Here is a 15,907-nt window from a genome sequence, read left to right on the forward strand (position 1 = left end):
GGACATCATTAGGATAAGCACAATTAATGTGGTCTTAAGGAGCCCGTAGTCAGACAAGGAAGCTAAGATAGCCTGGAATGATCCCAGCCGAGGCAGAAGAGGAATGGGGCCCTAGGAGATAAGCTATAGTTGTGGAGGAGGGAGAACTCGCTTCTGGCTGGAGGGATCAAGGAAGGCTTCACAGATAGGATGACATTTGGATTTAGCTTTGAATACTAGATAGAGTTTTTGGTATTTGAAGATTGGACAAGTTGTGTTGTTTTTTTTGTTTTTTGTTTTTTTTTGGTAGGCAGAAGTTACATCAGCAAGAGCTATGCAATTAACAACAACTTTGAAACACAAGTATTATGTAAATATCTTATTAGTGTTCTGGGTTATATGGGTCAACCCTCCACCAAAACCCATTTTGCTTTCTATGCTAATGTGTATTTCTTTCATTAAGCCTTCATGTTTAGGGCATAATGCTTAAATTTTCACACACACACACTCTCTCTTCTCTGTCTCTCCCTCTCCCCTTCTCTTTAACATTCTCTTTTGTTATCTTTGATTAAAGAGCAGGGCCGTGATTGTGCTGTGGAATTTGCCTCATTTTGAATTTTTAGGTGGTCTGTTACCACGGATGTTTTAGTATATGAAAAAGGAAGGAAAACAGTATCTTACAACGTAGATTTCTCCTGTTCTGAATTGAGCTATTTCTCAAGAGCTACAGAAGAAGTTCTGATAGAGTGGAGCAGAGCATGGAATTTCTGTCTTCTTAAGATGATAAGAAAATATATATTTTTTGCCATAAATGCTATATCCTTTAATCCATTCAACTGCTTAGAAAATCTATAGTGAGAATACAGCATCTGTGTGTTTGACAGTGTGGCTCACACTGTGACTTTTGGTCCAAATTAAATATAAACTGCATTTGTGTGATAATAAGAAATACAAGTTGAACAATTTGAGGTCTCTTCCAAATCCCATAGCACATGCCTAAAAGTCAGGGGTCCTTGCTCTTGGCAATGTAGTTTCCTAATACTGAGCATGTTGTGTCCCTTGAAATTGTGTGGAGTAATTTAATAAAATAATGAAACTCTTAAGTGGTTTCCTGCCAAGATTTATTTTACTTTTCCTGCATTAATCACAGTTAATTTCTATCGAGAGGATATTGGGAAAACGATAATAATTTTATACAGAAAGTATTTGTGACCTAATGTGATCATATTTTCTTGGACTGGCTTGGCTGCTGTGTTTGTGTTTTACTTTTGCATCTCCTGGAAGATACCTCCCTTTCTAGAAATGGGGCCAAATGTCTCTTGTACTTCTCTAAACCCATAACTGAAGCTTCTTTCTGGATAATGTGTTCCATATGTCTATTGCAATTTGCATGAAGTATCTGTGCCTGAGTTCCTTTATTTATTGCAAGTTTCTTGACTTTTGGAACATGACTTTTGGATTCTGAACCTTTGTTGAACCGTGCTCTCGTGGGCTTGGGTTTCCAGACTGACCGTATTTCAGAGGGCTTTCTCTCCCTCTCACTCGCTCGCTCACACTTTTTTTTCACATAAGGGGAGGGCATTGAGACATTTAAAAAGAGTGGGCATGACTTTTGTAAAATACTTTGGCACTGACTCTAAGAAAAAAAAATGTTTGGAGGTTGGTTTGTTTGTTTGGCATAGTTTTAAGTAGCCAGATTTGGCAAGCTAAGTCGGAGAAGCCTGTTTTCCCTTCTTATTCAGGATTAGCATGACTTCATGAAATGACCTTCGAAGCAATGTGCCTTTATGTCCAACCACCCTGGGGTCTTTTGCTTCCGACGCTCTGCACAGAGCCAAACCCGGGCTCGCACAGGGTGCTCCGTGGGTAGATTACACACCCCAATGCCTCTACATGGAAACATCTCCGTTGACGTAGGGCATAGCCCACTCTCCCCGTGTTGCCAAGACTGGGACTCTCTCCCTTACGGTTCTGCAGTCCCTGCTGGTCACCCACTACTGAGGCCACAGATGCAGACTCTGTGCGGTAGCATGGGTTTCAGGATCACAGAGCCTCTCTCCTTACCCAGAAAATGCCATCCAGAATAGTTCCTGTTCTCTTTCTGTTTTGTTTTCAAATGCTGCTGCCAAGGCGAATTTCATTTCGAAAGCCCGAGTTATTTTGGAAACACCGAAGGAACCAAGGTGTTTCTGAATGTTTATGATCACGGCCCAAGCCAATTTGAAACCAAATGAATGTGTATAAAAATATTCCCACTTGGCAAAGAGCATAAAAGCCAAAGTTCAACTGGTGGTGAATTTTTATTGCCAAGTTGTATACACTTCCCTGGGCAGGGTTTGGCCGTGAGATGTTTAATACCATCTGAGCTCACGGAGGCTGCTGCCCAGCTCCCTTTGGTGTGTCTGAAGGAGATCGTGATCTTCCACATGTGTTTTTAGGGCATCTGTGTGCTTTCCGCAGAAGCAAACTTGTGTTCCCGGGCACAGCCCTGCAGCCTCCCCTCCATTCGTTGTTTTTACTGGGAAAGCTGGAAACCATAAAACTGTAACAACAACGCGAAAAATATATTAAAGGGAGAAAAACAAGCACATGCTGCCAAAACCTATAAAGTGTTTCGGTGACTGGGGTGGGGGTAAGGAGCCACTTTTTGATGTTCAGTATTTATACAGCTGCCTATTTAGTGGTAAGAATTCATAGCAGCTGTGATACCTCTAAAACAGGAAACCACCAACTCACTGTATTAGTGATATTTAAATGCCTTTTATGTTCTAATCACTCTCCGCACAGGAATGTAGGATCCTGAAGAATTTTTCCTCCTTGAGGGCCATCATTTCTGCACTGCAGTCCAATTCCATCTATAGGTTAAAAAAGACCTGGGCCGCCGTCCCCAAGTAAGTTCCCAAGTGTCCTGCTCTGCTTTCTTTGGCTGGGGTGACTGGTCGCTGTATCAAGGGTACGGGTCCTCACCGTCAAAGCTCGTATTATATAACTAGAGAAACATATTTGAAAGCCTCTGTGTGTCCCAGGCAGGGCACGTGTTACACGGAACCATTAGTAAGTTTTAGGCGGGGCCACTGCAGGCGTCAAGGCACATCAGGCAGAGTGTGCCCGAACGGAGGATATTGGCTTCGGGGAGGATTTTAAGGATGTGCTTATGGTCCAGATTCCGAGGGGTAGGTCTGTGGAATGATGAAGTTGTAATAGTTTGCTGTTACTTCTGGTTATTTTCTCGGCCACATTCCCAAACCCTGAGCTGTGTCAGAACGTGTGCGTAGATGGGACATTAGTTCTTGCCGTTTGGCAAGAATCGATTCTGTTCCCTTCTGTCTCAGCATGCTAGAAGCTGCCTGAGTGATATTAAAAACCCCCAAGTGTTCCTTCCTAGGCACCTGACCAAAGTTATCAACTGGCCACATTTTATATTGGTTTTCATTTTGTATTGTTTCTTTTTTATACTGTTTTCATTTTATGGTGTTTTTCCTATTCCTTGGTGGAAACTTTGAAACAATTAACAACTTCTTGTCCTTATTATTTTATTCTCTTCCTTCCCCTATTTCCAGAGCTTCCCTTGTAGACCGGAGAACTTTTTGTAGCGGAGGGAAGGGTGAATGAGGAGGCAGCTCTGGTTTCCTGTCAGTACAGATTTAGAACCTGGGGAAGGTGTCATGGCTACTAACGAGGCCACTTACATTCAGCAGGTCTGCTGGGGTTGAGCTAATCAAGAAGTCAGGCTGTATCAGGGAAGAATGTGTAAACTGTTTATAGTCTATACGTGTGCGGTATAGTCTGTTTCAGCCAGGAGGGGCGCCAGCTGGCCCCCCAGGCAGGCCTGCCCTTGTGGGATTGGTGGCTTCAGTCCTTAGGAATCGGTTTCATCGGTTCACTCAGAGCTGAGTAAGCCCTAAGGGACCAACACTATCCAAACTCACAAGAGACTCACATTGGTACACCAGAATTTCCTCAATTTATGCTGAGAAACGAGCGGCAGAGTACGCATACAGACCAGTGGACTCCTATTCTCAATCAGAAGAAAGGAGACTCGGGGGAAGTCAAATTATTTATTACACAAGGCTTTGATGAGTCAGTAGACAGAAACTGAAGGGGCTGATCGTAATGCCTGGTGTTACAGAGCATAGAAGCTACAGCCACTGGGAGCCTCCAAAGCTCACGCTGTGCTGACAACACCGCTATCTACCAGGAGACAACCCGGCAGAGAGGCTTTCCACAGTCTGATGCAAGTTTTTTGATCTTCCTCCTCTTCATCAGCTTGAATAATCCAGCTGACCTTGTATATGAAGGAGAGATTAGTTGATTGGTTTTCCTGCATCTAAATCTGACTAAAGAGAGGGGCCGTATAAAATCACGAGATGAGAGGCCTTGGTGACATACCAGGGGGCAATCAGATGCATACAGAGTCCTCGTCCTCGGTAGCGCGGACCTTCTCCTTCCCCTCCGCGGTGCTCCCTGGTCATGGGATCAAAAACAAAAAGCAGGGGTTGCTCAGGGGCTCCGCCTGCTGTGCTTGAGGCTGCCTCCTCTTTTGGCAGCGTAAGGCGATCCTCTCTGTCTTTGGTGGGGGACACGTAGCACACCGTGGAAAGTCACCTAGCCGGCCAAAGATTTCTTCCACAGCTCGTTTGAGGTTAGAACACTAGTGAAAAAAAAAAAAAAATTAATGGAGTTGTGTCTTAATCTCTTGGTCGCCCTATGAGTCCCATTCTTCCAGCTGGCTTTTTAAACGATTCCACCTCAAAACAAACCTCAGAGTCTCATTCTGTACCATGTGGGTGTCTGGTTCTTTTCTTGGCTGGTCGGTTCATGTTTTAGCAGAGATGCCGCACAGGGGTCACGAGGAAACGCTTTCATATCAGTTTTCCGTAGTTTTCATTGCTAAATTCAGGGACAGGTTAGGATGCCTTATTTGGTGATCACTTTCCCTAATGCTAATCACTTTCAGTGCAGAGAGAAGACGTCTGTTTATTCTCTTTATTTAGGCCCACATATAATTAAGTTCTAAATTATTTTTCCCAAAATACAAATAGCTTTACTGGTTTTCTTTATTACAATAATATTACCCTCATGGTAAAACAAGTTAATAATGGCTTTCCCGTGATCATGACGTGCTGCCTATGGAATGATTTGGCCCCATTAATTCTCTGCCTCCAAAGTCCGCCACTCAGCAATCCTGGGAGGCTGGAGAGAAAAGCCTGAGGCTGGTGGAGAGGGACAGGAGCCCCAGAAGGGACAGGGCAGAGTAGACGAGGTAGATGGATCCTGCTGACCTTCACGGTGGTCCCTCGAGGGGACTCTTCATAGGTTCCTTGTATAGGCAAGAAAAATGGAAGCTCAGGACGGTTAAGCAGTGGGCCCAAGAGCCCTGGTGTTTGGGATTTGAACGCGGGATTTGAACCCCGTCCCCTGACCAGAGCTCATTCTGCTTCCATCTACTCGGTCTCCAATTTGAGAATACTGGCCTGTGACTCAGGAAGTTTGGCTTCTACACCTGCCGTGCTCAGCGCTTAGCGATGGAAACGTCAGCAAATCCCTGACCCTGGCCTCTTCATCCCTAGATGAGGGGGCTGGCCAGCAGGATTTCTCAGAACCCACGGGGCTCTGTGTGGGCATTGCTAAGACAGACCTTTTTTTTTTTTTTTTAATAGAACATGTCCCAGTTGAACAACTTGATGCCCCAGTTTAACTCTCTTTATTTATGATTATAACATCTGTGGTTAGGAACACCCCCCCCTTTCACATAGGTGACCATGTGTACCTTTAAAAAAACAAAACAAACAAAAGCAAACCCAGCCAGCATGAAAAGTCGTTGGCTTCCTCTCTGCTCCTGAGAGGAGTCCAGTCCCTCTGTAGCCACAGGTAACGGAAGGCAGCGCAGCCAAAGGTGTGGGCCTTTCACTGACTCCTTGTGAATATTTTCTTCATCTCTCTCCCAGGGACCGGATGCTGATGTTTGAAGAACTTTCAGATATCTTCTCAGACCATAATAACCATTTGACCAGCCGGGAACTTCTGATGAAGGTGAGCTCTTGGTGGGGGTGCCGGGCCCCGTCGCTGGTAGCCTACAGTGACGAGAAAGCAGCACTTTTGTCCTCGAGGGCAGGTTGAAGCAGCTCGGGGCTGAGAAAACCGAACGTCCAGCTCTGTAGCTTCACGGCTACACAACCAGATTGTGGAACTTGTGCTCATCAGTGTGTCCCTTTAACAAGCCGCTCTGCGGATGCCGAGTGCAGGCGGAGAGGTCGGTGAGAGGCCCTGGAATATTCCTTCTCAGCGAAACGTCTTCTAGAGTGACAGAGGCCAAGCCTGCAATTCCACATCCCGTCTGTGGACCAAGTTGCGTGGAGCCATCAGCAATATTTATTGAACGCCAAGTGAGCGCTGACTTCCAGAACCATAGGAAGGTAGAAGTGTAGCTTGGGTTGATTTTATTTCTCCAGACGTTTGTTGAATGTCCAATATTCGTGAAGCATTGGAGCGGCCTTTGGGAGTATGAAGGCGATGAACCCAGAACCTGTTCTCAAGAATTCACCCTCTGGCTGGTGGTTGGAGGCACTCAATGAGAATAAGTAGTCAAATAAAGGTACAAATAGCAGGTTGTAAATGGTCAGCAGAGGGGCACATAGGCCAGATATTATCTTCACAGCTTTTCTACAAATTAGATTTTATCATCCTTGTTTTGCACATAGCCAAGACTCAGAGAGGTAAGTGGCAAGTCATAAGTTACACAGCGGGTAGGTCACGGAGCTGGAGTGTGAACCCTGCCCTACCTGGCGAGACTCTAAAACCTGTCCCTTCATCACATGGGCATAAAACTGTTTCTTCTGGCCACTTGGGAGTAAGGGGCAGGGTCGATCAGAGAAAACTTCTCAGAGAAGGTAAATCGGTAATTGAATAATCATCAATGGAACATTCGCGATGTGCCGCTAAGTGGCCAAGTGCAGAGTCCCCGATCAGGAAGAGGTTGCGTCTCACTGGGGAGGCAGGGAAGTAGACAATTATAAAATCGTAGGGCAATTAGAGCTGGGCGATTAGAGGGTAAGATCCTTGTCCATAGTCTCTTTTTCTGTAAATTGGGGGTAATAGTAATTAGTCCACTGACCTCAGAGAATTATTTCGAAGCTTGACTAAGATAAAATATCTGAAAGCAAAGCCAAAGGATGCCTCACAAATGAAAGTGAGTGAGGGACGAAATACGGACACAAGCTCAGAGCACACTTGGAGTAGGGGCGAAAGTCCCGTGGAGGTGGGGGCCCTAAGAAAAGGCATCTACCTGACACCTGTCAGTCATTCCTGTAAGGGCATCTGTTCCGGTCTTCCTGACGGTTGCTCTCCTGAGTCCTACTCTTCCTGCCTGCCTGTCTCATCGTGGGCTCTGCCGGGTACTCAGCCCGTCTCCCTGCTGGCCTGCAAGCCTCTTGCTGGCAGGAACTGGGTCGGTTTTGTCACTGTTCCAGCCCTAATGCCTGACACGGCGGCTGGGACGCAGTGAGTGTTCAGAAGCTCTGTTTGACTAGATGAATTGGTGGGCTTTCGGAGTCACGGGATTTGAGAACCAGCCCCCTCTTCGCCCTTCTCCGAGCAAGGCAGTTTGTGCTGATGTCTAGCCCCGGATCTGGCCTACCTCATTAACTGCACACGAACCAGTGCTCGCTGAGATCGCGTTACTCCCTGCTTCACTTCCCCCTGGATTGTCCGACTTTAAATGGAAACTCATCTGGCTGGGAGGAATGGCTTAGTGGTCTCCCTGTCCGGAGCACAGAGCTAGACTAACCGGAGCCGTATATTCAAATCCCGATAGCTCTGAGTCATCCTTCCAGCGCAGATAAACTCAGTGCCGCGCAGCCCATTGCCTGGTGGCGGTGTTCTGGCCAAAACCTTAGAAGCAAAGCCATATCTAGACATTAAAGGTCCCGTAAACCTTTCTTAAATGTAGAAGTTGGCCCTTGTGCTCTAAGTTAAATTTCTTCTGCATGGCTCCCCTCCCAAAGAAATGAAAAACTTGGCTATAAATTCCTATGGTCTGTGTATTATCATTATGAGGGTGTAACATTTTGGGCAGGCTGTATGTATATGTAGGTCCCTTTCCAGTCACCTTTGTTGATCATTCTTCATATGACGCCTGTAATTCTGAGTGTTAATTTTCAGCATGTTGTTTAAAAAAGGAATCAAGGTAGTTAGGGTCTCAAAAGAACCACTGAGAAAAACTGCTGGTCTCTGTTTTTAATATGCCATTCGTGGACTCACACTGATTTACAGTTGGATAATCTTAGTCTTAGAGACTAGTCTTCTCCTCTACTTCTGGGTAGATATAATATTCTACTTCTGTGATGTGCTAGCTGAGGCAACATAATAATTAGCAAAAATCTAAAACAAAAGAAAAAGCAAAACAAAACAAAAACCAAGGTTTTCATTTTAATTGTTGGGGAAAATGTTTTTTTTATTTTTATTTTTATTGTTTTTATTTTTATCACAGGTTACCTTAAACCTGTGATAGTGAACTTAGATAACTCTGAGCAGGTGAATTATAGAGTCCATAAATTTTAAAGCAGCAGGAAAGCAGAATGCCACCAAGTTGTTCTGGTCCTTGGGACTCTTGGAGGAGAACTCCTCTTGGTGGAATTGATGTAAACAACTGTGAGAAAGGCCCAGGAATTTGGCTCTGGTGGAAACATATGTGTAGTGAAGCCCTAAAACACAGTCAGGTTGCTTTTGGAGCAGAAGGTTGTTAGGACTCTGAAGGCCCATTCAGATCATTACCATTAACTTCTGGGCAGGAAAGTACCCAACACTGAGAAGAATCCAGTGCCTGCGTCCATCTGAGGCCTGGGAACAGGATGGGTGAGGGCACCTGAACTCACAGAGGTAGAGCAAAGATGGGACTCAGGTAAGAAATTTTCACTAAAGAGAGAGAGAGGAGGACGGCAGAGGCAGAAAGATATAGGAGGGGAGCAGGAGGTTGGTCGAAGGAGAGGGAACAATTTGGAATTCATCCAAACATGGGCAATCATTAAGGATGACGTTTCCAAAGACCCAATTATAGCAAAAAACAAGAAGGTGACTTTGGCAGAAGGAAGAGACACTAGGAGCATAAGTGGGGCCAGAAAAGGAGTCAGAAGGAAGGAACAACGTGATGCTGTCAGAAAATTTCAAAGGGGTTTCAAGGGATTGGTGGTGTGAGAGCTGCAGAGTAAAAGCTTTAGGGCCAAGGAAGGAGAAAACGGACACATTGGATATGAGGACTCATGGGTTTTGGGTTGCCACCTCATCTGGAAGCACTGCCGCTGGGCCGTGTCTTCAGTGACCCAACCAGGAATGGAGTCTCACTCTCTCGAAATTATGAAGTCATGGACTCCACAAGCCTGCAAGGCCTCACCTCAGGTCTTCAGCCCGCTCCCAGCAAGGAGGCTGTCCCGAATGCTCTTCCTTTCCTTTTCTGCTATTTCTTGGTTCTCGGGAGCCTTTTAACTTGTCAGAAATCCTTCTTAAGAATTTGAGATCTGTCTTCTGTGACTTCCACACATGGTGCCTCTGCTAGTGACCAAAAAGCTGGAAGGGAACCAGAGGGACCCACACAGGAAAGGGCTGGACACTTGCCTTTAAGTCAGAAATGATTTCTCACTCCAAGCAAATTCTCAGGAACTGGGGAGGACTCGCCATCCCTTCGCTTGGGAAATGGCACGTTTTAGGTGGCTTTCATTCATGCCCAGGACAAGCTAGATGCAGGAGGTCGCACCACAGTACTGCTCCTTGTCATCATTTGTGACAGGGAGACTTAAAGTAGCTTGTGAGTCATGTGGGTCCTGGACCCAGGTGAGGGCTGCTGAACCATAGGAGGTCTTGGGGCCTCGCTGAGTGGGGAAGGCCAAGTCTGCAGATGACGCTGCCGCGCTGTGTAGTTGGCAAAGGTAACGGGTTCTGGTAACATCACGGACTCTGGGAAGACTAACCGAGGAAAAGCTACCAGAATGCTTGTCCCTAACCGAGTTGTGAAACATGCCTCCCATCCATACAGTTCCTGGAAAATGAGAACTTGAAAGACCCTGAAACCACAAAACCCCAAAGCACCGTGTTCAGTCAGCAGACTGGAGTTTAGTCACCATCGTGGAAGAGTTTGTTGTGACAACAGACAGGAGCAGACAAAGGGGAGCCATCCGTCCCCAGGCCCCAGGAGGAAGGATTGACTCGTAAGAGTCCCGGGTCTGAGAAAAGTAACTTGGGAGGATGGGTTAGGGGAGGAACATGGGGGAGAAAAAATAGGCAAAGGTCTGGCCTTCGTAGATTCCTGTTGTTCCACGATACAGGACTTCCTCAGAAAACTTCCAGCACAGAAGTTTCATTTAGCTAAGAAAGAAGCACAGAAAGAAACCCTTTTCCTTCACAGAGTGCTGGCACATGTATTTCAGGCCAAGAGCAAGAAATCACAACATGTCCCGAGGAAGAACTCTTCACTTCCGGGGCATGTGATCAGTCCTGGAGAAATAAGGGATGTGCAGAAGTGGCCTCTGGTTCTTGGAACTGTGGGCCTGGTATTGACCATTGATTTTATCACCAAATCAGGGGTGGTTCTAACAAAGCAGGGGGAAAACAGGATCCCCCGAGGCACCAGATCTTACTGCACACTGATGCCCGCACCAAGCCCGCCAGACATGGACATAATTCAGCCCGAGCCCACTGGAGCCCTCTTGGTTCCGCCCGGCACACAGGCCCCTTCTCTTCCTTCTGCTGCCACTCACCATCGCTCTCCTCTGTGTGCGCTTCTGTTTCTTAGGAAGGAACCTCAAAGTTTGCAAACCTGGACAGCAGTGTGAAAGAAAACCAGAAGCGGACCCAGAGGAGACTTCAGCTCCAGAAGGATATGGTACGTACGGCCCTCGGTCTTCCCTGAGGACCCATCAGAAAGCAGCCCTGTGTGGGCGGCGGGGCTCCTGCATGGCCCCAGCACCTACGATCTGCGCCCCTGCTTTCGAGAATGTTCTCCGTCCTTTATTTATTCTCCACAGCGCTGGGGGGTCTGTAGGGGTATCTTGTCACTCCCATTTGACACAGTGGGAAATAAATACTTAGAATAGCAAAGGATAGTGTTCTCTGGAACATTTTTTTCTTCTAGAGGTGAGGGGCGAAGTCTGCGGGAGGTAGATTTCCTTCCCTCTTGCTGTCTTCCTCCATCCACTCCTGTACTTAGGAGCTGCTGCTCCCTTGGCCCTGAGACCTCCTGGGCTTCAGTTCCCCATCAGGAATGCCTCCTGTAGTCGACTTCGGACACACGGTGGCCTAGGACATGGGTGCCGAGGACACACGGTGGCCTAGGACATGGGTGCCGAGGAAAGAGCGTCTGTCTGTTCCCAGGAGGACTTGGTCTGTGTGCTGATAGACCTTGTCGTTTGTTCCAAACCCGCTCTACATTTCCCAGCTTTCCACACTAATCCCAAGGACTAACCAGCCTTTTTCTAGTTTTTCAGTACTTGAAGGAATATTGTACTTCCTTCCTTAAAGATAGTGACTATCTTTGGCTTTAATCTTAAAGCTTTATTTTAAAAATTCTCCTTTTAGCATGGGAGGGGGGAAAACCAAAGAGAGAGGAAATTAGAGACTGACAACCTCTAGATCTTCTCATCCCTGCTTTGGGAGGATTTTCTCCTTCTTTGGAAGGCTGGACATAAATCAGAAATGTTGTGTTTGAATGATAGGACTCTTCTGTACCAGAAAGCCTATGAAACGTTTCACAGCATTTCAGACTTTTTTTTTGGTTGTTCAAAGATAAGTTAAAAATAGCTACTAAAAAAAGATTATTTTAGTTCAGGATGAGACCTTGTGCACATAACAGGGAAGGACAGACTGCGCCTGAGCATGGGTCCTCAGGGTGAACCTCTCCGGTCAGTTCTGGCCAGCGAGACAGCTGGCCTCCTGTGGAGCAACCTGGTCCTGCCCTGGCTGGGGCTGTGTTTTCTTCCAGAATGTCCTAAGTGCCTGAACGGAAGTGAGGAGAAGGTTTCTACGGAAGCCACTATTTCTTTTCTCTTTAAAATGGTTAGTGCCTCGGTGGCCTTACAGAGAATTGAGATGATCTCAAAGGAAATTTTGTAAGATGAATAAAATAAAAATCTGAAAAATTTCATTCATGGCGGTTAACACTGACGGTCTTCTGTGGTCCTTCATTTTCTCCGAATGCTGTCAAGGCTTACCTGGCCATTCAAAGATGGCCGCCTTCATCTATGAACAGGCACTTGGCAAATCTAGCCAGCAATATGTGCATTCGCTCTGGCAGGGAGGCTCCTGGAACCCTTCCACTTTTTAGTCATGACAAAGGCTGTTTGGCTGTGCTTTGCTCCTCAGGGTGTGATGCAGGGAACTGTGCCCTACCTAGGCACCTTCCTGACTGACCTCACCATGCTTGACACTGCTCTTCAGGACTATATCGAGGTGAGTTTGCATGTTTGCATGGGGTGACTTGGATACCCAAGAGAGAAATTCGCTTTATTAGTGTCTGTCGAGCACCCATTATGTATGCGGCATTTGTTAGATGCTATGAGGAGTACAAGTCAGAGTAACACCCCAAGTGACTCACAAGCCAGCAGAAGCTACGTATCAAGGCCGGCAGTGACTATGGAAGTACTCGGAATTCAGACAGAAAGGCAGTGAGAGATGGGGGAGGTCACAGTCCGTTCCAGGTGCGGGGATGGGGAGGCGAGTGATGGCAGGGCCTTGTAGACGAAGTTGATTCCAGAAAGTCCTTGATGTTGAGTAGCACTTGGGCAGGTAGGGCTGAGGGGGTGATGTGCCCTAACATTCTACTTGGTGGGATAGGGAGGTGGTCAGATTTGTGGATTTTTAATTATTCTTTTCTTTTTTTCATATAATTACCTGGCCTGAGGCACTTTTGTGTTTTCTCTCATGTGTACACTCTTTCTCTCTCAGAGGGAAGAGAAGTGAAAGTTAAGCTACCTGTCAGTAGCTGTAATAAAATACTAACTGGAAGAAATTTGACATTTGAAGTGAGATGTAAGGATTGCTTGTACATCTAAGTTTCCATCTCCTCCCTGGTTCTCACATGCGATGAGTCTGCTTCTACTCTGTCCGAGTTAGCAGGCCTGGTGGTGGTTCTGCATGTGCCTCCCTCCAAGCTTGTCATAATGTTGTGGGCATTCATTTTGCATTTCCCCAGCTCTGTCTCTTCATGTCCTCTGCCTCAGCTTATCTCAGGAAACACTCATTAGCACTGGGGAATTTTGGGGGAGTGCCCAAGGATTTAGAAGTTATATTCAGCCTACTGAGAACAGGAGATAGGGGATGAAGAATTGAAACTTAACTTTTCACAACGCTATGTAGAAGCAACTTCCCTTTTGATAAACCATTGACAGTTTGGTTTCCAGTATGAGTCAATGACCATCTGTTTTTGTTGCTTTGGGTCAAGAAGTAAAGTGTAAATGGAACGTTTACTCAAGCTTTTGCCCTTATTGGCTCTACAGATATATTTGGATTCTGAATTGTAACTTCGTTATTGTTACTATTTTAGTTGGTTTTGGACATCTTATGGGAAGGCTATCTGCCGATCCTGTCCTATTAGAATTCAAAGAATGTTTTTCTTGAAGCAAACGGTGCTTCTCTTCCCCCATAGTAGCCAGAACTGTAGTGTCATTGATCGTTGTGACTTCAGCATCCCTGTGATCTATTGTAATGATTCATAGAACAACGTAGGGCTGTATTTCAAAGTGCTTTGGTTTGTCACTATTTTTTTTTGTATTTAATTTCTTTCAGGGTGGGCTGATAAACTTTGAGAAAAGGAGAAGGGTAAGTAAAGGTCTTGGCTGCAGTGTTCCACTTTACTTCATCTGGGCACGAAAAAAGACAAACGGGGACTTAAGGCTTTCTTTGTAGAAGCAAAAAAAAAAAAAAAAAAAAAAAAAACAAAGAATTTGCGTTTATCAAGCACTTATATACGATTGTGCCTTGTGTGAACCTATGTATTAGTACCCCAGAGTGCTGTGAAGTAGGTTTTATCTTCCTCAATTCCCGGATGTGGAGACCTGGCCCCAGGGACCAAGGGTCACCTGGTAGTGGAGCCAGGCTACAAATCCGGTCCTGCTCCTGCAAAACTCACAATTCTTTTAATATACAAATGGTGTGTTTAAATACATACTTAAATGACACAAAGGAAAACGAGCGAACAAAGGAATGACTGAGGAAGCTTACTCATTCCTTCGTTCTTTGATTCTTTCATTTCCCAAATATTGATGGTGTACCTCACATGGGCCAAGCACTCTGATAGGTTTGGGGGTTGCTGCAGAGAAAACCTAGCGCTCCCCACCCTCATGAACTTCACAGACCAGGAGGAAGGTAGACAAGTCGGCAGTTATAATACAACTGATAAGGGCTTGTGAGCGGAAGTCGTGGGCATCCTAGGAAGATGGTGGAAGGGCATCTATCCCCAGCTTGTGGGGTCAGAGAACTTCCAGGAGGAAGTGACAGTGGGTTAAAACCAAGCCTTCGGGAGCCCACTAGGCTAAGCTCATTACTAACTAGATATGCTAAGATAGACAAATGTAAGTCTTCTTGTCCCTGGTAGCATATACTTTCTTCTTTAGCATGATCATAAATATTCCTTGAGGATATCAAGACCAAGAGCTGAAGTCACTGAATGGAAAGCTGATACCCACAGAACCTGGCTATTGTTGAGTTTCCTCTGCCGTGTCCTATAAAAATAAAACAAGGTCACTTACTGGCCTCCAGAGTTACCCATCTTTGTCCTTTAACGTCAGAATCAGAGATTACTAGATGGTACTCTCTTCCCTTTTAAGACTAGCATGTTAAACTTCTGGAAAATTTCAGCTTCAGACCTAAAGCTAAGGCTTATACCCTTTGCTGACTTGAAAAAAAAATCTTTACTGAAGCATCTAAGGATGAATAAATAATTTTGGACATGATTATATACTTGCTTCTCTTGTGAGCTTTAAAAGATTTCGTTAAAGGATTTACTGGAGTAGTAAAAACCCAAGGATTTGGGAAATCCAAACATTCAAGTTTATGAGGCCCCTGACTGTTTAGATATCCAGCCCTACCAAAACTTATTTACTGAGGGGTAAGGCTTGAAAAAGATGGCGATGGGCAACATAGGGGCCTCCTGACTTAAAGTAGCTTTTTTCTCTCTCTCTTAGGAAATAGAAATGGAAACTTAAAATATACATTAAAAGTACACAACTTTACAAACTTAGTTTTCTGTCCCTAGAATGAAAACATAAAAGAGAAAAAGGGAGCCACTGTGGCCTTGGGTAATAACTAGTTTGGGTTGCTCTGCTAGCCTGTTTCAGTTGCATCAGTTTGCTTTTTCAAGGAGAATGGGAGGATTGACAAGCCTACAAAGCCTTCAGGGATTTGGAGTTAGAATTTTTAAGAGTTACTCAGTTCTCTTATTTGTAAGAAAGGCAGGACTTCAGAGTCATCCTAGATGGTTTTCTCCATTGTGTATCCTAATGTGGTGTGTCTTCATGTTGAAAAGAGAGATATTGGATCGGCCTTACTATGTACTTTCTCTTTGGTGTTCTGTCTGCTGTAGGAATTTGAAGTGATTGCCCAAATCAAGCTCTTGCAATCTGCCTGCAACAGCTATTGTATGACACCAGACCCAAAGTTCATCCAGTGGTTCCAGAGGCAGCAGCTTCTCACCGAGGAGGAGAGGTAGGCACACGTGTTGTCCATCAGGGTGGAGCTACAGTGTCGGCGAGAAGAACACTACCGCCATTTCTTCATTGGGCCATTTTTTCCAGCAGCTATTTAGTGAGCAGCTCCTAGATTCTAGAACCTCAGTTTTTGAAGGAGAGTGGTGTAGCAGGAGAGGCTGGCTGGATGGCGTTAGAAGGTGTGCTTTCAGATTCTTGCTCCACCATCCGTCTTTGTTACCTTGTACAAGTCACTGAGT

The 15,907-nt window shown here is 45.5% G+C and overlaps 1 protein-coding gene across 3 annotated transcripts in view; it reads left to right on the forward strand.

Annotated features, from left to right (window-relative positions):
- The window catches only part of RGL1 (ral guanine nucleotide dissociation stimulator like 1), a 157,250-nt gene that overhangs the window by 120,278 nt on the left and 21,065 nt on the right, over positions 1 to 15,907 (forward strand). For all 3 annotated transcript variants that reach the window (XM_044267277.1, XM_044267279.1, XM_044267278.1), the window contains 6 exons: positions 2,767 to 2,870; positions 5,928 to 6,012; positions 10,763 to 10,852; positions 12,328 to 12,414; positions 13,750 to 13,782; positions 15,545 to 15,666. In XM_044267277.1, coding sequence (XP_044123212.1) covers positions 2,767 to 2,870; positions 5,928 to 6,012; positions 10,763 to 10,852; positions 12,328 to 12,414; positions 13,750 to 13,782; positions 15,545 to 15,666 — 521 coding nt within the window. The remainder of the gene's footprint in view (positions 1 to 2,766; positions 2,871 to 5,927; positions 6,013 to 10,762; positions 10,853 to 12,327; positions 12,415 to 13,749; positions 13,783 to 15,544; positions 15,667 to 15,907) is intronic.

The sequence above is a fragment of the Neovison vison genome, chromosome 10 (assembly GCF_020171115.1).
Source record: "Neovison vison isolate M4711 chromosome 10, ASM_NN_V1, whole genome shotgun sequence".
NCBI lineage: Eukaryota > Metazoa > Chordata > Mammalia > Carnivora > Mustelidae > Neogale > Neogale vison.